The sequence below is a fragment of the Triticum aestivum genome, chromosome 6A, assembly GCF_018294505.1.
Source record: "Triticum aestivum cultivar Chinese Spring chromosome 6A, IWGSC CS RefSeq v2.1, whole genome shotgun sequence".
Taxonomy (NCBI): Eukaryota; Viridiplantae; Streptophyta; class Magnoliopsida; order Poales; family Poaceae; genus Triticum; species Triticum aestivum.
In genome coordinates, this window is record NC_057809.1 from 204,792,096 (window position 1) to 204,815,292 (window position 23,197).

At 44.9% G+C, this 23,197-nt stretch overlaps 2 protein-coding genes across 4 annotated transcripts; one reads left to right on the top strand and one right to left on the bottom strand.

Annotated features, from left to right (window-relative positions):
• Positions 1-13,792: 13,792 nt before the first annotated feature.
• LOC123127275 (serine carboxypeptidase-like 45) lies at positions 13,793-17,233 on the bottom strand. Of its 3 annotated transcripts, none has more exons than XM_044546915.1 (10): positions 16,725-17,228; positions 16,383-16,484; positions 16,148-16,243; positions 15,821-15,913; positions 15,643-15,722; positions 15,233-15,556; positions 15,023-15,150; positions 14,777-14,869; positions 14,241-14,358; positions 13,793-14,158 (listed from the first exon to the last, which is right to left on the bottom strand). In XM_044546915.1, exons 1-10 carry the CDS (start codon positions 16,984-16,986, stop codon positions 14,006-14,008), a joined length of 1,449 nt encoding a protein of 482 aa, XP_044402850.1. In that variant the 5' UTR covers positions 16,987-17,228; the 3' UTR covers positions 13,793-14,005. The 3 variants fall into 3 exon arrangements, with proteins under 3 accessions (XP_044402850.1, XP_044402851.1, XP_044402852.1); XM_044546916.1 differs by having other exon boundaries at positions 15,275-15,556; positions 16,725-17,225; XM_044546917.1 differs by lacking the exon at positions 13,793-14,158 and having other exon boundaries at positions 14,252-14,489; positions 16,725-17,233.
• Positions 17,234-19,993: 2,760 nt separating this feature from the next.
• LOC123129569 (protein FAR1-RELATED SEQUENCE 6-like) lies at positions 19,994-21,725 on the top strand. The gene is made up of 4 exons (XM_044549680.1): positions 19,994-21,297; positions 21,391-21,453; positions 21,538-21,600; positions 21,678-21,725. The coding sequence occupies exons 1-4, from the start codon at positions 20,011-20,013 to the stop codon at positions 21,723-21,725; spliced, it is 1,461 nt and encodes a 486-aa protein (XP_044405615.1). The 5' UTR covers positions 19,994-20,010.
• Positions 21,726-23,197: the final 1,472 nt, after the last annotated feature.

The window sequence follows — 23,197 nt, forward strand, 5'->3', positions numbered from 1 at the left end:
CGTGTCGCTTCGGCGGTGCCGGCTCTTGATCTGGCCGGCCGGGACGGCAGCCGTTCGCTGGACCCAGATGCAGGGAATAACCTACCCATTTCTATTGTTTGAGCGGAGCTATAACCTGACCTGGTCAAGCGTCCGGAATATATATGGCTGGCGTAGAAGGTTTTGTCCGCAGGAAAAGCAAGCTATGTTTTGTCAATCGTGGGTCAAATGGGTCAAACTCTGCTTTTCATCGAAGAGAAACCCAGCTTCGCTGGGTCTTCACGCTGGCACCGTGTCGAGGCAAACAATGCCTCTCTGTCACCATCATTTTCCAATTTCCGTGTTGTTGCCGCGATGAGAACCAGAGCGTCCATTTGATGGTCATGAGTTGATCAAGTCAGCGGAAACTCATTCGATGGTGTTGAAACGTGATATTTTTGTATTTATTTTCGACTGATTCTTCTATTACTCCCTCCGGTCCTTTTTACTCTACATATTAAAATTTTCTGGAGTCAAATTTCACAAAATTTGACCGTATTTATATGAAAAAATATCAACATCTGTCATGCTAAAGTTATATAATATGAAACTTTAAGTCATGACACATCTAGTGGTATTGATTTCAGATTATGAATGTTGACACTCTTTTCTATAAAGTTGGTCAAATTTTACGAGGCTTGACTTTAGTCAAATCCTATATGCGAACTAAAAAGGACCGGAGGGAGTATCTCTAGCCTTGTATAGCTGATTTTTAGAGATATTGTAGGGTTAGTTGGCTTGTCATGCAAGACACCACCTGTATATATTATAACCGACTCCGATAAAATACAATGAGTTGCATCCTATAGTCTTCTACATGGTATCAGTTTTCTACCGATCTCTCCCTCTTCCGCTCTAGGCCGCCGCCACCGCCGCCGCCCCTCTCTCCCTGCCGCCGCCGCTTGTTCCACTCGCCGCCGCTGCTGCACCAAACCCTAAACCCTTCCACGCCGCCGCAGCTACTTCTCCTCCAGCCGCCGCCGCCGCCGCCGTCCCAAAACCCTAACTCTCCTACGCCGTCGTCGCTGCTATCTCTTTCATAACCGCCGCCGCTGCTCCTTCCTCTGTAGCCGCCGCCGCCCTCCTTCCAATCATCACCTGTCTCGCTCCAAAGCCGAACCCTCCGACGCCGGTTCTTTCACCGGTGCCATCTTCACCTCCGATCGCCTCAACGAGCTTCACATCAAAGATCACGTTCCCGTCGTCCTCGACCTCGACTCGCCATCCTACAACGCATGGCGCACGTACTCCGCGCTCCTCTTCCGCTCCTACCGCCTCATCGAGCATGTTGATGGTAGCGTCGACATCCGCGACATGCAGAACAACGACGAGTGGCTTGCTGTGGACGCCTGCATCGTCAAGTGGCTTTTTCTCACCATCTCTCCAGGTCTCTTCAACAGGGTGAACTCCCGCGATCCGTCGGCATACGCCATGTGGACACGGCTGTGCGATCTCTTCCTCGACAATCAACTCCAACATCGTGTCTTCCTCCAAGGGGACTTCTTCACCATGCAGCAAAACGATCTTTTGATCGACGAGTACTGCACGCGGATGAAGATTCTCGTCGACGAGCTCCATGACATCGGCATGGTCATCGATGACTCCGTCCTCCTCACCAACCTCCTCCGCGGCCTCCACCCCGACCTCGGCCAATCTGCCGCCAACCTCTCCCTCATCACGCTGACGTACGCCAAGGCGGTCACATATCTTCGCCAGGAGGAGAAGCGTCTTCGTCATGCGGCTCGGCAAGCTCCTCTCGCCATGCTCCACGCTGGCACCGTGAAGGGCCCCGCCGCCCTCCCGCAGCCTCCCCGCACGCCGGCTCCACAGCCGCCCGCTGCCCCTGACCAGGGCCGCCAGAAGCGACGGGGAGGTCGCGACGGCCGCGGCCGCAACGACGGCTCTTAGCCCCGCCAAGCGGCTCCACCCGCTCCTGCTCAGGTTGCGGCACCCCCGCCCTGGCTCACAGGGTATAACCCCTGGACGGGGATGGTGCACGCTTACTCGATGCCTCTTCCGCGGGCGCCTGCTCCGGGCCTCCTTGGCCCTCGCCCGGCTAACCATCAGGCTCTCTTGCCCGCGCCTAGTGGCTATGGACCCGGCGGCTCTTCGACGTACAGCGGGACCGTGGCCCACGGCGCAGCCATGCTGTCACCCTACGGCGCTGCACCCGCCGGCTACACCTACGACCCGGCGCTTCTAGCCGCCCTCCACGCCGCCCCTACTCCAAGCAACTACTCCGGCGGTGGGGACTGGTACATGGACACAGGCTCTGCTACTCATATGGCATTGCACCCGGGTATCCTCTCTCGTGCCTCTCCGTACTCCCTTCTTTCTCGCATCGTTGTCGGTGATGGCTCTATGCTTCCCATCACCCACCACGGCGCGTCCTCCCTCCCCCTCTCCTCGTCTTCCTTATCTCTCAACAACGTTCTCATGTCTTCATCCTTAATCAAAAATTTATGTTCTGTTTGTACTCTTACCGTTGAGTTTGACAAACATGGTTTTTCTGTCAAGGATGCCCACTCCCGGAAGGTTCTGCACCGTTGTGATTCTCCCGGCGATCTCTACCCGTGTGGCCCAACGGCAAGACGCGGTCCCGTCGCTCTCCACGCCGACGTCTCTCTCTGGCATGCTCGTCTTGGCCATCCCGACACCGACGCTCTTCATAAAGTTTTGCGAACTTTTCCTTTTTCATGTAATAAATCGAAGGCACACATTTGCCATGCCTGTCGCATAGGGAAACATGTTCGTTTGTCGTTTTCTTCCTCATCATCAATTGCCAATTTCCCTTTTGATGTTATTCACTGTGATGTTTGGACATCGCCTGTGCCCAGCAATTTGGGTTTATCATATTACCTTGTGATTTTGGATGATTTTTCTCATTTCACTTGGACCTTTCCGTTGCGCCGCAAATCCGACGTCGTTTCCTCACTTCACGCCTTCTACGCTTATGTTGCCACCCATTTCCACCGCACCATTGCCCATCTTCAAACCGACAACGGAAAGGAGTTTGATAACCTCGCTATTCGCACCCTCTTATCCACTCATGGCACCATTTTTTGTCTCACATGCCCTTATACATCTCAGCAAAATGGTCGAGCCGAACGTGTTCTTTGCACTATTAATGAGAGTGTTCGCCCATTGCTCTTCCACGCACACATGCCTGCCCGATGCTCTCGCCACAGCTACCCTTCTTCTCAACATTCGGCCTTGTAAACCCCGGTGGAACTACACCCCTCATCATCTCTTGTTTGGGTCACCTCTGTCATATGATGATATCCATGTCTTCGGTTGCCTTTGTTATCCTAATATCACCGCCACGACACCACATAAGCTGGCACCTCGCTCTATCGCTTGTGTTTTTCTTGGTTACCAACCCAACACAAAAGGCTTTCGTTGCTACGACCCGGAGTCCCATCGTGTGATCGTGTCTCGGCACGTTTATTTTGATGAGTTTGTTTTTCCTTTCAGCAGGCAGTGTCGCGTCCCTCACCATCTCTGGACGCCTCTCCTCGACGGACTCGTGGATCCCTTGTGCTCCCTCCACCCCTTCGCTCGGGCGCGGTTGCAGCCTCGTCATCCGCTGCCTTGCCACCCTCGGCGTTTCCTTCGCCGAATCAGGAGGAATCGGCCTCCCAGGCCTCGCCAGGCCCTCGCCTCTCGGCTCGGGAGGAGCCGACCATGCCCCCAGCTGGGCCCTCGGGTGCCTTGTCCGCTCGGGAGGGGCCGGCCTCTTTGGCCCCGTCTGCACCCTCCTCGTCGTCCACGACCGGGCCCTCTGGCTCCTTGTCGGCTCAGGAGGAGCCGGCCGACTCAACCCCGTCGGCGCCCTTGCCGCCCTCCACGGTCGGGTCATCTCGCGCCTCGACGGCGCCCTCGACACCAACACCCATGGCCTCGCCTGCGTCTTCATCATCCTCCGAGCTGGCTGTGGTGGCCCCTCACCGACGTGGTCCACGCCCGCCTCCCCCGCCGCCTCACCACTCCATGGTGACGCGCGCCAAGGTCGGGGTGCGCCAGCCGAATCCGCGCTACCACAACCTCAGTGTCACGACCCTCTCTCCGGTTCCATGCTCGGTGCGTTCTGCGTTGAGTGATCCGCATTGGACCACCGCTATGCGCGTTGAGTACGACGCTCTTGTCGCCAACCGGACTTGGACCCTTGTTCCTCGTCCCCCTGGCGCGAACGTCATCTCGGGCAAGTGGGTTTCTCATCACAAACTCCTCCCGGACGGTTCTCTCGACAGATACAAGGCTCGTTGGGTTGTCCGTGGATTTGCACAACGTGTCGGTGTTGACTTTTCTGAGACTTTCTCTCCGGTCATCAAACCCGCCACGATTCGTGTGGTTCTTCAGTTGGCCACCTTTCGCCGTTGGCCCGTACATCAGCTCGACATCAACAATGTTTTTCTGTACGGCCACCTTCAGGAGCGAGTTCTCTGTCAGCAACCGACCGGGTTTGTTGACCCTCAGCGACCGGATCATGTCTGCCTGTTGTCACGGTCATTATATGGCCTCAAACAGGCTCCGCGCGCATGGTACCAGCACATCGCCGCGTTCCTTGGTCTTCTCAGGTTTCACAGCACCACCTCTGACACATCGCTGTTCGTGCTGCATCGGGCTGATCATGTGGCTATGCTTCTGCTCTATGTTGATGATATTGTCATCACTGCCTCCCGAGCGGATCTTCTTCGCGACATCATTGGTCGTCTCGGTTCTGAGTTTCGGCTGAAGGATCTCGGTGCGTTGCACTTCTTCCTCGACATCAATGTGCGACGTGATGCCACTGGGTTCTTTCTGCACCAGGGCTAGTACGCTCTTGATCTTCTGGGCCATGCCGGCATGACTGACTGCAAGCCAGCCGCCACACCTGCTGAGGCCAAGCCGAAGCTCTCTGCCACCGCTGGCCAGCCCGCTACCGATGCCGCTCTTTATCGCAGCATTGTGGGCGCCCTTCAGTACCTTACGCTCACCAGACCAGACATCCAGTTTGGGGTGCAGCAAGTTTGCTTGCATATGCACTCGCCCCGTGATGTTCACTAGTCTTTGGTCAAGCGCATTCTTCGGTACATTCGTGGCACCCCGACCTACGGTCTTCGCCTCCGTGCATCCTCCTCGACTGAGCTTCTTGCTTACACTGACGCGGATTGGGCTGGCTGTCCCGACACTCGACGATCCACGTCTGGCTATTGTGTCTTCTTCGGTGACTCACTTGTCTCCTGGTCCTCTAAACGGCAGCCTACGGTCTCCCGTTCGAGTGCTGAGGCCGAGTACCGAGCTATTGCCAATGTCGTTACGGAGACTTGTTGGCTTCGTCACCTTCTTGGTGAGCTTCAGATTTCTCTTTCGAAAGCTACTGTGGTCTTCTGTGACAATGTGTCAGCTACCTATTTCGCGGCTAATCCGGTGCAGCATAAGCGCACCAAACATATTGAGCTCGATGTTCACTTTGTGCGCGAGAAGGTTCAGTTGGGTCAGCTTCGTGTTCTTCATGTACCGACCACCCAACAGTTTGTCGACATCATGACCAAGGGATTGCCCACCGCTGCATTCCAGGAGTTTTGTTCCAGTCTTTGCATCGCCGATGCCGACACTTCGACTACAGGGGGTGTTGAAACGTGATATCTTTGTATTTATTTCTGACTGATTCTCCTATTATCTCTAGCCTTATATAGCTGATTTATAGAGATATTGTAGGGTTAGTTGGCTTTTCACGCAAGACACCACCTGTATATATTGTAACCGACTCTGATGGAATACGATGAGTTGCATCCTATAGTCTTCTACAGATGGGAAATAGCCGAGACGTGCATTTGAATTTTCAACCAGATTAAGTAGAACTTTGGTTCTGAGTGAAATTCATAAATCGAACAAACAGGGCTAGAGAAGGATTTGCGAGTAAATTGTTGAAAGCCACCACATTTGTGACTAGGGTATTCCTAAACTACCATTTTTACCAAAAGTTTCAAAAAACCACCACTTCTGCATCAAGTGAGTTACTAATCACGCCGATTCAAAATTAAGCCGCGTCTAATAGCAAAACTGACAGGTTGGCCCACATGTCAGACTGATTTGGCATGCCTACATGGACAATATGCTGAGGTGGAAGATGGACCCACCTGTCGGCCTCCCATCTCTTTTCATCCTTTTTTTCTTTCTTTTCTTCTTCCCCCTTTTCCTCTTCCTCCTCTCTCCCCCTCTCACTGACTCCTCCCACTACCGACCACCACCTGCATCACCAAAAGGACGACGACGAGGTCAAACAGGGGGAGGAGCATCGGGGAGCGCCAGATTCGACCAATAGCGACCTTTTTCGGCCCAGCCGGATCAGCCTGCCCCCGGCCACATCGTCGGGATGCCTCTACCTCCAGCGTCGCGCCCCGTCGCCTCCCATCTCCGAGGACGCGCCGCGCCACCACCTCCCACCTCGAGCATCACGCCATGGCCTCGCCTCCCGCATCCTGACGCCACACCGCGGCCCCCGCCTTCCACCTCCAGCGTCGTGTCGTGGTCCCCGCCTTCCACATCCAGACGATCCCTCACGTCGGCTCCTCCCTTTCCTCCAGCCACCTCCCATCAACACGCTTGCCCAGCAGGAGAAGGCCGGGTCGGCTGCCCGTGTCCTAGCGGAAGAAGGTCGGTTTGCGTGCCCCAGCGGGAGCACCGCAGCCATGGCCGCACCAGAGATGCACCACCGCAGCCTGCCGCTTCTGCCGGAGCTCCATGGCCGCACCCGAGGAGGACGGGGAAGGAGAAGAGGATGGGAAGAAGAAGAAGAGAGGGAAAAGAAGGTGAGTGGATGACATGGGGGACCCACATTCCACCTCAGCAAACTATACACATAGACTTGCCATGTTGTACCAACAAGTGGGTCCCGCCAGTCAGTTTTGCTATTTGTGCGAGCTAATTTGTGAATCGGTGTGATCTTTTACTCACTTGACGCAGAAGTGGTGGTTTTTTTAAACTTTTGGCAAAAGTGGTGGTTTTGGGGTACCCTAGCTACAAATGTGGTGGCTTTCGGCAATTTACTCAGGATTTGCTGAAACTAGCAAGATACCCATTCAACCTTGACTTCTTATGTGTGGCTTTCTTGGGTGGTAAATGAGCCATTCTGAAAGGTTGTTGTCGCAGTTCCATGAACATCTGAACAGATAAAATTATCATTATCAGGTTGCATGTGCAAACCAAGAAGAACCAAAAGGGAGAAAAATCAGAGAAGTAAATCATGGCAGAAGTCATGATCAGGAAAGCCCTACGGAAAATAAACTCACTAGAGGCCGATCAGCCTGGGTCTCCCAGAGGGGTCTCGAGGCATTTCGCCGCAGCCAGGCACCAACAGTCCATGACGTTCTTTGGTATATTTTGTGTCACTTTTTTTGAGAAAAATAGTTGTGTCAATGAAACCTTCAACTCTTCTTTTTTTTGACAGTAAACCTTTAACTCTTCTTTGGTATATTTTGTGTCACTTTTTTTGTTGAGAAAAGTAGTTGTGGTACTGCCGATCCAGTTAAGTGGAAAAGGGTAAAATGCAGGAAGACGCCCTGGTCAGCCCAAGCCAAGAAAGAAATAGATTACTCCCAATCGTTAACCCATTGTCACACCTAGGGAAAGTTTTATAGGTGAAATCACATTAGTGGCGGGTGCAGTCTAGCGCTTGCACTGGCAATCTGAAAAATTACCAGTGATGGGCCCAAAAACCTGTCCGCCACTACTATAGGCTTACTAGTGGCGGGCACTAGTTTGCATCTGTCACTGGTAACAGTTGTCCAGATTTGTCATGGGACAAATGTTACCAGGGTAACAGTTGTCTAGATTTGTCGTGGGACAAATGTTACTAGTGGCGGGCGCAAAATCATGCCCACCACTGCTACTTGGGTTACCAGTGCCAGCAGCAATACATACGCGCCACTGATTATTTAGTCCCGCGGTAAATCTGCCAAAAAATACTAGTGCCGGCATCAATACGTCTCCGCCACTAGTAACTCAATTAGCAATGGCGGGCGTGGTTTTGTGCCCACTACAAGTATCTTTTTCTACCTGTCACAGCTAACTTTTTCCTACTAGTAGCGGGTGCATATTTTGCGTATGCCACTCGTATTTTTTTGCCATTTTTTTTGTAATGCAAGGCTTTTGTGTTTTAGGTTTAGTCTCACAGGCCATTTTTTTCTACATTAAAGTTACAACATTTGAAGTTTCATGTAAGAGTTTGGCCCTTTTTAATGTTAATTAGTTATTTCTAAGACATTGAATAGGTTTTTAGGTATTTAATGTAGATAAATCTATTTAAAGACTTAAATATAGTAGACAGACCCCGAAAGAATGTCAAAATTTGCCATGTCACATGTAATAGTGTATGTTGATTGTTGAGTGTGGGAAAAGTTTGAACACTAGCTGAGCAAGGAGCAGTCGCCTCGCATGCAAATTGGTTTGTTTCAAATGCCTAGAAATGTATTTAATTGCTTAAATATAGCAAACGGGTCCCGAAGAATGCAATATTTTGACATGATACATGTAATGGTGTGTATTGAGTATGGAAAACGTTCCAAATTCAACCTCCAAAGCAGCGTTAGATTCACATGCAAACTTGACACGTTCCATCTAGAAACCTAGTTTCTTCCTCGGAGATGGTTCAGTTTGTAAGAAGTCTACATGACAACTTTTGTGGAACATTCTCAATTTTTTTACCACAACCTCTATGGGTGAAATCAAGACACCATGCCAAGTTTCGTAATTTTTGGGCATAGTTTATTTTATTTTCGAATTAAAATGCCAACAATCACCATGTTCGTTCCCCGGTCTCAGCCACCTGGTGTATGAGACTCCTTATTTTTCCATACACAAGGACTAAACATATACTAAAGACTACTAGATTTTTCAACTCATTCATTGCTATCTTTTAGTGTACGTTCAAATTTGGTTTTATCCATTAAATGCTTAGAAATGCATTTAATGGCTTAAAAATAGCAAACGGACCCCGGAAAATGCCAATTTTTGACATGATACATGTAATGGTGCGTATTGAGTGTGATTTTTTTCCAGCCCAAACGGTAAAGCAGTGGTCGAGTCACGTGCAAACCTAGTCCATTCCCTCTCGAAACCTAGTTCTTTCCTCAAAGATGGTCCGATTTGTAAGCAGTCTACATGAGAACTTTTGCGAAACATTCTATTTTTTTATCGCAACCTCTAGGGTCATATCTTGACACCATGCCACATTTCATAATTTTCGGGCTTTGATTGATTTTTTGAGAATTAAAATGCCAATAATTATCAAGTTGGTTCCCGAGTCATAGACACCTATTGCCCAGGACTCCTATTGTTCCTTACACGAGGCTTTACCACTATTACCACTTATGCACTAAGTGGTAATAGTGGTAAAGTCGTAGAGCCCCCCTCTATAATTTTTTTAATAAAAATTACTAAAAAATGGAAAAACACAGCAGTGGTGGATTGTATAAAAAACCTGCCAATAGTAAATTGTATTACTAGTGATAGGTTTACTCTAGAGCCCGCCAGACGTACTTGGATTGATCCTGCGTGGTCAATATACTGCGTTCTGATTGGTCTATCGCGCCCTCCCACAGATTGATGAGGCGGCTCTCATCCTCCCAAGTTAGAGGCTAGGGTACTCAAGGTGCATCACCAAGTTATGCATCCTCCCCCAAAAAATATGGTATGCCAATTGCCTACCGAGAAAGAGCCCTAGAGAAATAACTGTGATCTTACCAAAAAGTCACTTTGGTGCATGAGCTCTAGTGAGCCCTATATGTTGACCCATGTTAAAATGGTATTTGAAGTTTCATAAAACTCTGAAGAAAATTCAACATGTTCATATGTGCGAATTTTACTGATGAAAATAAGTAACCATGTGAGTTACACAAAAATTATACACTTCCTTCGGTACACCTCCCCCCCCCCCCAAACACATTGACTACTAAGATTTCTCTATACCCCTTCATAATAAAGGATAGGATAGTCACGTGAATCGAATTCAAGACCTCCTAGTCTAAGAAGGACTACACTAACCAACAAGGACATTCTAATGCTTGTGTGTATTTACTTTTTTTTTGTTTCTTCTACTTCAGTTTGCGGCTGGGCCGGCCCATTGTTGAATTGGTCCTTTTTCACTATTTCTTTTTTGTTTTTTCTATTCTTTTTTATTTTTACCTATTTTCGTTTCTTTTTTCCTTTTTTAGAAAATGCTCATGATCATAATATTTTGTTCAGCATTTCAAAAATTGTTTGCTTTTTAAAAATTGTTCATAAACTATCAATATTTGCATTTTTAAAAAATTGTAAGGATATGTCAAAAATTGTTCTTGTCTTTAAAATTTCTCAGAATGTCATAGCATGACCATATTTTAAAAAGAGCGAACAAAATTTTGAACATGAACATTTAAAAAAACATTACAAAATTTTAAATTTCAAGAAACAAAAACAGAAAATATGAACAAAAATTGGAACCAATTTATTTTCAATATCCTCAGATTTTTTGTATTTGTGTAGAAAAAATGGGTAGATGATTATTTTATAAATTCCAAATAAATTTTGAAAGCACGAACATTATTTGAAAATGCAGGATTGCCGAAATCACAAAAATTTGGCAGGTGCCTTGGAATGGTGATACAAGGCCCTAGAAAAAATGTGGTCCATTTGAACAATGTCAAAAGAAAGGTACTATAAGACGGAATCTTCCGCCCAACTCAAACTTTTTTCCATTTAAGTTCGTGAACATTTTAAATACACAAACTTTATCTTCAAATTCATGAACTCTTCTCCACACCCAGGAACAATTTTCAAATTTTACAAATGTTTTATAAAATCTCATTTTTTTTCAAGTGCATAAACATTTGTTTGCAAAATTGATGAACTTTTCTCAAATAGGCGAATATTTTGGCCGACCCAACAGGCACCCGGAGGAAGCTATGCCGTCGCCCGGTTGGGCAAGGCTTGAGCGTATTATTTTCTATTATATTATTTTCTTTTTCTTTTAGAACATTATTATTCATTTTAAAACCTGTTTTAAATTTTGAAATATTTTTGGAATACCGAAAAATGTTATTATCTTCAAAAATTACAAATTATAAATTCTAGAATTTAAAAAAATGTTCCCATTTTCGAATTCTTTGTTCATAAATTTAATGTGTGTTTGTGTTTTAAATTTTTTTATTAAATTTTAAAAAGTATGTGGTTTGCAATTTGTGTACAACATCAATACTTGGGAATTTATTAAGAATTTTGAAAAAAAGTGTTCATAATTTTCATACACAATTTTAAATTCCAAAATTGTCGAAAAATTGCAAGAAATAATGGATATAGGAAAAATTTCATGTTGATTGTAATGATAGAAATTGCAAATGACAAAAGCCTTGCCCTACTAGCCTACTCGAACCGCCTCCTTTAAACATGATGTGCTTCTTGACATGCATGAAATGATACCAAAATTTGCCATCATGTGGGCATGGTCATGGCAGGCCTCCATGCAAAATTTGAAAGAATTCAAACACTGAACGCACGTTGTGTCACGTTCGGCTAGTGGTTTTGGGTTTTTTCACCGGAAAAAACCTAGAAGATGCACAAAATGTCATAACTCGATGAAATTTATCATGGATGCTTGGCATGGTGATGCTAGTGTGTGGAAAAAAATTGGGTCCATTAAAATGATATGAAAAGGTGCATCCAGACTTGCCCTACCGGCCTACCCGAACCATCACCTTAGAACATGACGTGCTTCTTGCTATGCATGAAATGATACCAAATTTTACCAGCATGTGGGCATGCTATGGCTGGTCTCCATGCAAAATTAAGGAATTCAGACACCTAGCGCACGTTGCGTTACCTTCGGCTAGTGTTTTTGAGTTTTTTCATTGAAAAAACCCTAGAAAATGCATAAGATGCCAGAACTCAATGAAATTTATCATGGATGCTTGACATGGTGATGCTAGTGTGTGGGAAAAATTGGGTCCATTTTATTGATTTGAAAAAAAAACGTGAATCCAGACTTACCCTACCGGCCTACCCGAACCACCACCTTTGAACATAATGTGCTTCTTGCCATGTATGAAATGACACCAAATTTTTTACGCATGTGGGCATGCTCATGGCAAGCCTCCACGCAAAATTTGATGGAATTCAGACATCGAACGCACGTTGCCTCACGTTCACCTAGTGTTTTAGGGGCTTTTCACTAGGAAACCCTAGAAAATGCATAAAATGTCAAAACTTGATGAAATTTATTATGGATGCTTGGCATGGTGATGCTAGTGTGTGGAAAAAATTGGGTCCATTTTAATGATGTGAAATAAAGGAACTTTGAACACGGTGTGCTTTAGGCCATGCATGAATTGATAATAAACTTTTCCAGCATGTGGACTTGTTCATGGCAGGCTTCTGCACAAAAATTGAAGGAATTTGAACACCGAACACATGTTGTGTTGCATTCGGCTAGTGTTTTAGATTTTTTCACCGAAAAACCCCTAGAAAATGCATAAAATGTCAAAACTCAATGAAATTTATCATGGATGGTTGGCATGGTGATGCTAGTGTGTGGGAAAAATTTGGGTCATTTATTGTTGTGGGAAAAAGTGCACCCAGACTTACCCTACCGGCCTACCCAAACCATCACCTTTGAACATGGTGTGCTTCTTGGCATGTATGAAATTAAACCAAATTTTGCATGCATGTGGGCATACTCATCGAAAGGCCTCCATGCAAAATTTTAAGGAATTCGGACACTGAACGCACATTGTGTCACGTTCGGTTAGTGTTTTAGGGTTTTTTGACCAGGAAAACCCAAGAAAATGCATAAATTATCAGAATTCAATGGAATTTATCATGGATGCTAGGCATGGTGATGCTAGTGTGTGGAAATTTTTTTGTCCATTATATTGATGTGAGCATTTTTTGAAAAAGAAAAGGAACGAAAAGCGAAAAAAAAACAGGAATGAAAAAGAAGAAAAACCGATCACTGGTTGATATATTTCATTTTTATTTTTCTATTTAATAGATGTTCAGAAATTTTAAAAGTGTTCTTTTTTTATGTAAGCATGTTTCTATTTAAACGAACAATTTTTCTATTTAATAGATGTTCAGAAATTTAATTATATTGATGTGAGCATTTTTCTATTTAAACGAACAATTTTTTGATATATTTGTATAGTTTTCTTAAAAAGCGAATATTTTACTTTATGAATAAAATTTAAAAAGCAATAGTTTTTTGAAAATTTGAACAAAATTTTATAAGTGTGACCATTTTTTAAAAGGAAAAAAGAAACAAATAAAGAAAAAGAAAAAAGAAAAAAAGAAAAAGAAATAGTGATAAAAGGACCGGTTCAACAATGGGCTGGCCCATCCGCGAACTCATGTAGAAAAAAAACAAAAAAAGAAGTAAATGGGCACAAACATTAGAATGCCATAGTTGGTTATTGTGGTTCTCTTTATTGAAGTGTGATAAGTAGTGGGTACAATGCCTCACAAGTGTCACATATGCAGATGGCTATACGAACAATGCATGTATATGTAAATCACCATTATTTCATCACCAAACTTTACACATATGTAATATACATGCATATGATCATGTAGAATTATTTTCGGATTCTTTTGGAACTTTAAATGTGAATTTTAAACTATTTAAAATAAGGTGCTCCAATGCAACCATGCTTCAAAAATCCACGCTCGTGATTTTACCTACTTCAAACCTTCCCACAAAGGCGAGTCAGACGGCAAAGCCACGCTTGAGACAAGGTGATAAAGGTAATTTACATACAAGAGCACAAAAAGAACTGGCTGGATCTTCTTTGAACAATTACCAAGCCTCGAATACAGGAGAAAGAGAGACAAAACCTTTAGAGCAATGCGACTACCGCAGCTTGAGACAGCTAGGAACATGAAGAACAAAGCAGACACATTCTTACATAACTAAACCCCTTGCAGAATTAATCAGGACTAGCAACTCTTTTCATAGCTGCAGAGGCAACATCCACTATCATGAGAAGGTTTCCGGAAGAGGCCTGTCTTGTAGGAATGCCCTGATGAGCACAAGAGAGCGTTCAGGCTGTGAGAATGGCGCCTCATGTGAGGCCCCTCTGATGGTGGCGAAGGAGAGCTTGTCACCGTATACCTGAGTCCACCCACCAACCTGCATAGGAAGATCGTTCAGCACTGGAAGAAAATGCTACATAACTTGCTCTTCAGTTTGCACGGTATGTTTGTGTTGTCACCTGCTTCCCTTCGAACCAAACTCGATACGGGATGCTCGTCTTGAGGCCTAGATCGCGCGCTAGATTCTGCACTAGTGTCCTGCTTCCCGTTAGAGGGATCACCGAGTCTTGATCGCCACTGAATTTACAAGCAAACAAATGCCACATGTTACATCATTTAGGCCTGAGCTTCATGCTTCCCAAAGTTGAGACTTGAGAGGACCGTCCGAAGGAAAAGGTTCTGGTGCAAATTTGTACCATGATATAAAGCTGGCAAAGTACAATGTTCCAAAACCTTGTGTCAAGTCCCAATTCTATATACTTTTCCATCCTTTATTCTATTTTTTACAGCAATGCTAAACACATGATTCTTCATCTTCATTGATTCCTCAATTTCAGGGCCCCACAAAGAAAGTTCCAGTATTTTAATACGATGGCTAAAGGCAGTGAAACACAAGGTTTTGTAATCTTTTTTGTTTCCTATCAAGATATTCCTGACCTTTATGATGCATATGAGAAAAAAAGGGCTACTCTTTTAATCATTTATCCTTCTATACCTGTAAACTAGTACTCTGATGCCGGACTTGACCAGTGATCCCACTATGTCGATTGTTGGAATCTGCAAGTTGAGGAGCTCATACTCAAGAACACTGTAACAAAACAGAAAAACATGACAAACTACGGTCAGATATAACAGATGCATATACACAAAGTACCTGCATGCATATACTTATTAATCTGTTTCTTTCTCGAAAGGTCACATTATATTTAAAACATGTTAAATTAATCTGTAGATTCAATACCTGCTGCAAACTGCCCAGTTTTTTACGCCGATGAGCTTCGCATGGAGCGCTTCCTGGACATCCTTCCTGTTCAAATAGTTTACCGTCTCGTCCTCCACACAGACGTCGATGCGGTGCCCGACACGCTTCTGCACAACACAGCCACATTGTTGCCACATCAGATAAGAGATAGCTGCCTTCTTTCTCAAAAATAAGATAAGAGATAGCTACCCTATGATACGGATTCTGATCAGTTTGTGAGTACGAGCATACATGAGGGGAGAGGATCATTGACTGAGAGAGCACCGAAGACAAGCAGACGTCGAGGGTAACATCATACTTGTCGACGAACCGGCTAGTCTCTCGGGTTACTTGGTTCATCACCCTCGCGCAAAGCGGGCTAAGCGATCCACCGTAGTACTCGCTGACGTAGCGGGAGTAGTTGCAAACAGACGTGAAAATCCTGTATGTTGAGTCTGAAATGAGGCCATGGGACCAGAAGTACTCTGCTCTCGAGTTGAAGTCGGTGGTGAAATGAAGAACAGGATTGCCCAACTATACCAACAACAAAAATGTTTCAGTCAGAAACAGTAAAATGCATCAACAGCGAATCGGTTTATTCTGATTGAGGTTTTCCTTACAGCAAGTCCTTTGAGGTTGAAGATGTTGTCCTTCTTATTGAACTCAACCATGACTTCGGCAAGTTGTGGAATGTAATGCCCTGTTACATGCAAAGAACATCTGAAGATTTAGAGAATGCCAAGAGTTGTTCACTTTTTATTAATAAGACTGTAAATGAAGGTGTACATATGTAAGTACCGGCATAACTCTCTCCAGCAATGTATAGCTCTCTGCCCTTGTACTGTGGGAACTTTTCAAGCCACCTTTGCATGAACACCATATTGCCCATTGCTTTATCCATTCAGTAAAGAAATGTCAGTGCCCATCATAACTCCCACTCAAGAGCTTAAGACTTCCAGACAAAACATAAGTCCAACCGCTATTAAAGTGGTAAGAACTTATTTCCTACAAATGGTGTACTATCTACGAAAAGGCAGTCGTCTATATATCCAGTAAGAAAACAGCAACATTCAGACAGATGCAAGAAAACATTCAGTAATAAACCTCAGTAGCCAGCACTCCTACCTGTCATGTTGTCATTCACACCCTGGTAGTAGGCAGCATCAGCGGAGTAGGAGAAGCCAACACCAGCTGGTGTCTCCAGGTAAATCACATTAGCTTCTGCAGGGCAACACAAGAGCACCAAAACAGTGAGGCATGTGGCAACTTTATTGGGCCAACAAAAGGCTCGTGAATTGGAATTAGCATGCAGGGTTGCAGAAAAAGGTCGATAGGGAGCACTCATCGGCCTCACACGCACCTTTGTTCCAGCTGTACTCATTCCTCACCAGCGCCTGCCCGCTGGGCCTGAAAGGGCCGTTCTCTGAGAAGGCCCCTACACCAAGCGAAGAACACCCAGGTCCTAAACAAGGAAACCATCGAACCAATGATATCTCCAGAAATGAATGCTGGACCAGAGTTCGGATCACATTCTGGTTCGACAGAGCTTAGCCAAAGAAGAAAATATGAAAGGAGAAAAAAAATCTACTGCAGGGAGCACATATTTAACTTGATTGCAAACAAGCAGGGAGCAGGATACACCATGAAAGCCAAAGAGTTCAGCAGAGAATGCCATGGCACAGGATGCACCAGGAACACTCACCTCCGTTGAGCCAGAGCACGAGGGGCTTGGTGGCGGGATCAAGCTCCGCCTCCACGAAGTAGTAGAAGAGAGCCCTGCTCCCCTTGCTGTCCACCTCGATGTAGCCCGAGTACTGACCAAAGCTCACCTCGGGTTGCCCAGGGAGCCTTGTGATCCTGCCTCCTCCTCCTCCATTGCAAGAAACCAGATGACAAAGTGAAGCAATGAGTAGCAGCGCCGCCATGGCCAATGGCCTGCAGCGGCAGCACAGTAGAGCCGGCATTGTCTTCAAGGTAGTGAGAGAGGGTTTGGCTGGAGAAAGGAGCGGGAGGAGCTGGCTGGAGTAAGAGGGGATTGGACGGCGAGGGAGGGGAGGGAGTGAGAACTGAGAAGGAGGCAGTTGAGTCAAGTCTGGTCTTTTTGCCTCGAGAGGAGAGCGATGTAGGAGATGAAAAATAATCAAAAGACGAATGATTCAGTGGGAGGAGCAGGGGGAGAGAGTGGAACTGGCAGATGCAGCAGCGAGACCTCTGTCTGCTTGGAGCACGCGCTCGCGCTAGAATATAAAAGGTACTAGTACACTGCTAGTACTTCATTAATTATGCATGTTTTCCGGTAGTACTTGACCTAAGATTGCACTATGAGATTAGCATTAGGCTAGTCATGATGGGGAGTAACTTAGACTAGTGTCATATGCATGACACTAGTCTAAGTTACTACCTTTATAGTGCAAAGTAACATAAAAGTAGTATCATAGATGATTGCATTTATTACATTATAGATTTATTTTGCTTTGAGTTGCGCTATGTTACAGTAACATATTATGTTCTTCCAAATACCTTTTTCTTTATTAACTCTATGCCACATAAGCAAACTTGTTTTAAATGTGTTATGTTACTTGCTAAGTTACTCCCACTATGACTAGCCTTAGCATTTCAGACTACTTTGTGCGAAAGATAAGCTCCTTAAGATCTTGTCTCCACTGTTAGCGGGTGACCGACGCAAAGAAATCTGCTGCACATAGGTGCTTACTATATTCGTCTAAAAGGACTGCTGCATGTGCATTGTCGGGACAAGCAACACGCTGACACGACAGCGCGTGGCCAGGTAGCCACTAGGCACACGCTATAATAATTGTACTATGTATCTTCTTTTTCATTAAAAATGCTTACGGTATATACTGCCTGATACTAAGTTTTTTTAACAAAAACCGTAGAACAATTGTTCTACTGTATATTTTCATTAACATAAAAAAGTAATTTACAAGGGGGTCCAAAGATCCCTAAAAACAAGGGAAACTTAGCCAATTCCTGCCCTTGGAAACATGAAGGCTGATTTAAAAACATGTTATCTAGCGACTGTTTGCACACCTGCAACAAAGCAAATGACAATCCGTTTGCACACTTGACACTCGTCACATCTGTCTACACAATACAACATCAAACTGATAAGAGTGCTGCAGCTCAAAATTAACCTCGGGAACATAAACGGAAACCAATAATGCAACGGCCACGTGACACGCGAGAGGAACGGGTGGGGGGGAGGGACAAGATGGACCCAAGGGCAAAAGCCTTTCCCGCATTACAAAAGGTGGGCTTTTTAGCCGGGGCTTCCACAGTCCCGCTCTTTTTAAACTGCTGTCTTGTGCAAACATGACGGACAACGAAGAAGAGGTTCGTTCGTTCGTGCATGTGGCCATTTCTTTTATGCTCGAAAACATTCGGTTGCTTTTGGATTTATGCTGGTCTCGGTCTCGGTATACGGTTATCGGAGGAACAGGTCAGGGTGACTGGTCGCTTTACGAGGGGGATAAAAGGCCGTGAGGTTGCTATGATCTCTAGCCCCTGCCCAACGCAGGTGTGTCGGTACTTGGGGGTGTGCCGCTCGCCTGCAACGGCTAATTTTATAATCGGCGCTGCTATACACACGACAATCATGCGCACGATGCATGGACGATCCTACATGGCAGCGCTACAGCCAGCATCCACGCACGAGGCAGTTGAGGACCTTGTTCACCTAAAGTCCAAGCCCAAGCCCTACCCAAACTGCCATAGCCCAAACCCAAACTAAATGGCATAGTCAAAATAAATCTCGTCTCATCCCCTGTCTCTCGTGCGCGGCCGACGCGGTGGCCGGCGCAACATCCCGTCCACAGCCGGACCTGCACACTGGACTTCTAGCCCTCCGCCACCTGTACTCTGTTTGAAACAGATGAGCTGCCTTTGTATCCATAAGCACGTTAAGCTATCTGTATCCAGATTTGTTTCAGCTCTCTATTGTAGCTTCACCAAAACTAGTAATAGTTGAATATGAGATTTCAGAACACTTTCAGAGTACAGAGCTGTTGTTGAACAAAGAGAATAGAGTTTGCAATAAACAGAGATATGAACAAACGAAGTAAGCTGATCTAAATGACAGTCAGATGGCTCTCAAAATATGTTTGTCTAGAGTTTAGATTGTGACAAGCAACATCCAGCCACAGAATATGCATCTCATACAAAAGATACTTTCTTTCAATCATTTAACAAAAACTAAATCAGCATCATCACAGAGCTCCGGTCATTTTTTACCAGAATTATCCATATAACCTCACTACAATTTCAAGTCTAAAATTGCGGTTACATTCCGAAGTACTCCAGACTCCAAAGCATGTCCCTTTCATCCATTCAGGTTAGCAGCGAGCAAGTCCATGACATCTTTCTTTCCCTTAGAAGTTTAAAGAACCGAATTAGTCATTGACAAATACTTTATGACAAATAGTTGATGGTGTATATGTGTAACACCTGGAGAATATCAATGTAAGACATGATATGAGTTGGTGTAGCAGGTTCATTTGTTTGTAGCTCCTGAAAAAAGTAGCAGTGCTTGAGTGTCTTGTATATATAGTATTGTACAATTCGTACTGTAAGGCAACTGCTCAAACTAAGTACCTGGAACTCATTTGGAAAGAACAAAAAACTTCCAGCCTCATATCCTTCATAGTGAGCATTTCCCTGAAGAAAAAACCTTACTCATAAAGGGAAATATGTTGAAAATACTCATAAAGTTACAATAGGAAGAAAGAAAATAACTATAAATTTGGATACCTTTCCCTGCTTTTGAGATGGCACTTTGGTTGTAGTTTTCGGCACATGCCGCTTCTTTGCTCTCAATTTTTTGATCACTTGATCCACTTTAGACATCTTTCTCTTTGAAGGAGGACGGCCTACACTGCGAACAGGGATTGGACTGAGTACAAGTTTTTGGTTATTTAAAATAAGTAACCATGGCTACTTTTGTTTGGTTATTTAAATCTTGGCTCTGTTGTATGTCATACAAACCACCAAATGCTATCATCACTGACCAATGCAAGGCAATGCAAAATGCTATTGAAGAGGTTTTCCCTCAAACTCGTCATAGATGGTGTATATGGCATATCATGAAGAAGATTCCTGAAAAGCTTAGTGGTTATGAGAAGTATGAAAAGATTAAATATACTTTGTCAAATGTTGTGTATGATTCCTTGACCAAACATGATTTTGACAAAGCTTGGGCAGAGATGATCAATAAATATGATCTTCAGGACAATGAATGGCTTGCTGGATTATATGATAATAAAAATCGATGGGTGCCAGCATATGTAAAAGATACATTTTGGGCAGGAATGTCTTCAACACAAAGGAGTGAGAGTATGAATTCTTTCTTTGATGGCTATGTCAATGCTAGAACAACTTTGAAGCAATTTGTGGATCAATATGAAAATGCATTAAGATACAAGGTAGAGAAAGAAAACAAAGCTGATTCTAAGTCGTTCCAAGAGGAAATTCCATGCATTACTCACTATGACTTTGAAAAGCAATTTCAAGCAGCATATACCAATGCAAAGTTTCAAGAGTTTCAAGAGCAATTAAGGGGTAAAATCTATTGCTATCCATCTCTGCTGAACAAACAAGGGTCACTTTTCTCATTTGGAGTCAGTGAGGACCGCAAGATTTTTTTTGAAGGGGAGGATGGCGAGATTAAAGAGAAATGGATTGCTTCAGAGTTCACGGTCTTGTTCAACCAAGAGGAATGTGATGTGCAGTGTATTTGTAGACTTTTTGAATTTCGAGGCATCTTGTGTAGCCATATCATTTCTGTGCTTGCTCTCATGAAGATTAGAGATGTACCTTCTAGGTATATATTGCAGCGATGGAGAAAGGATTTTAAGCGCAAACACACATTTATTAAATGCTCCTATGGTGATATGCTGAATACACCAGTCGTGCAGCGTTATGATGATTTGTGCAAGCGTTCCCGCGAAGTGGCAGAGAAAGGTGCAGAGTCTGATACATTGCGTGACTTGGTGATGGATGGCCTTGATGAGTTAGAAAGAAAGATTGAGGCATATTGTGCCAGCCAAGATGTTCAGGAAGATGGTCCAACTTCAAAGCAAGAAGATACAATGCTAAATAAAGAAAAACTTGTACTCAGTCCAATCCCTGTTCGCAGTGTAGGCCGTCCTCCTTCAAAGAGAAAGATGTCTAAAGTGGATCAAGTGATCAAAAAATTGAGAGCAAAGAAGCGGCATGTGCCGAAAACTACAACCAAAGTGCCATCTCAAAAGCAGGGAAAGGTATCCAAATTTATAGTTATTTTCTTTCTTCCTATTGTAACTTTATGAGTATTTTCAACATATTTCCCTTTATGAGTAAGGTTTTTTCTTCAGGGAAATGCTCACTATGAAGGATGTGAGGCTGGAAGTTTTTTGTTCTTTCCAAATGAGTTCCAGGTACTTAGTTTGAGCAGTTGCCTTACAGTACGAATTGTACAATACTATATATACAAGACACTCAAGCACTGCTACTTTTTTCAGGAGCTACAAACAAATGAACCTGCTACACCAACTCATATCATGTCTTACATTGATATTCTCCAGGTGTTACACATATACACCATCAACTATTTGTCATAAAGTATTTGTCAATGACTAATTCGGTTCTTTAAACTTCTAAGGGAAAGAAAGATGTCATGGACTTGCTCGCTGCTAATCTGAATGGATGAAAGGGACATGCTTTGGAGTCTGGAGTACTTCGGAATGTAACCGCAATTTTAGCCTTGAAATTGTAGTGAGGTTATATGGATAATTCTGGTAAAAAATGACCGGAGCTCTGTGATGATGCTGATTTAGTTTTTGTTAAATGATTGAAAGAAAGTATCTTTTGTATGAGATGCATATTCTGTGGCTGGATGTTGCTTGTCACAATCTAAACTCTAGACAAACATATTTTGAGAGCCATCTGACTGTCATTTAGATCAGCTTACTTCGTTTGTTCATATCTCTGTTTATTGCAAACTCTATTCTCTTTGTTCAACAACAGCTCTGTACTCTGAAAGTGTTCTGAAATCTCATATTCAACTATTACTAGTTTTGGTGAAGCTACAATAGAGAGCTGAAACAAATCTGGATACAGATAGCTTAACGTGCTTATGGATACAAAGGCAGCTCATCTGTTTCAAACAGAGTACAGGTGGCGGAGGGCTAGAAGTCCAGTGTGCAGGTCCGGCTGTGGACGGGATGTTGCGCCGGCCACCGCGTCGGCCGCGCACGAGAGACAGGGGATGAGACGAGATTTATTTTGACTATGCCATTTAGTTTGGGTTTGGGCTATGGCAGTTTGGGTAGGGCTTGGGCTTGGACTTTAGGTGAACAAGGTCCTCAACTGCCTCGTGCGTGGATGCTGGCTGTAGCGCTGCCATGTAGGATCGTCCATGCATCGTGCGCATGATTGTCGTGTGTATAGCAGCGCCGTTTTATAATTCGGGAGGAGGTAGTAGATGCCACCGGAAACACTGTTGAGTGAGTGAAACATAGGCCCGTTTATCAAGGCGTCACGAGTCACTAGCGGACGCGCGCACCGCGCGGTCGATGCAGGGGCCCGGCACAGGCCTCAGAGCATCTGCAATTTCTGCATCAACAGCAAGACGTAGCTAGCTATTCCGGCCCCTTTGTCCGCCCACGGAGGTGCACCTCAAACCCGGTCATCAATCGTCAACTCTCACGCCCACAGCCGTCCACCTGATATACGGTCCTCTAAGAGCATGTACGGCGGCGATGGGCAAATCCCAACCTCAAACGCCCGCGGCCATTGATCGAACACCTTTTAAATAATGTAATCTACATTCAAACATCTTAATTATTATGTATCTTAAATTAATATAAACTCATGCAACCACGTTGATGCACACACATCGTACAACTACTTTATCACTACTAACTAAACATGTCATCTGACTATCAAAATTTGGCATATTTGGCTATGGTGGAGTTCATTCACGGCTACTCTTGCCCTTTCCGGCGTCCTTGTCGTCCTTCTCGACAAGTACCGGTCGAAGGCGCAGTACGGACCGAGTCGGATCTGCTCGTCGTCGGAGTTGTCCTCGCCATCACTGTCCGCCTTCTCCTCCTTCAATGACAGTCCGGCCATGGCACGGACCGCCCGATTCTTCTTTCGGGCGAGGGCGCGTGTGTTCCT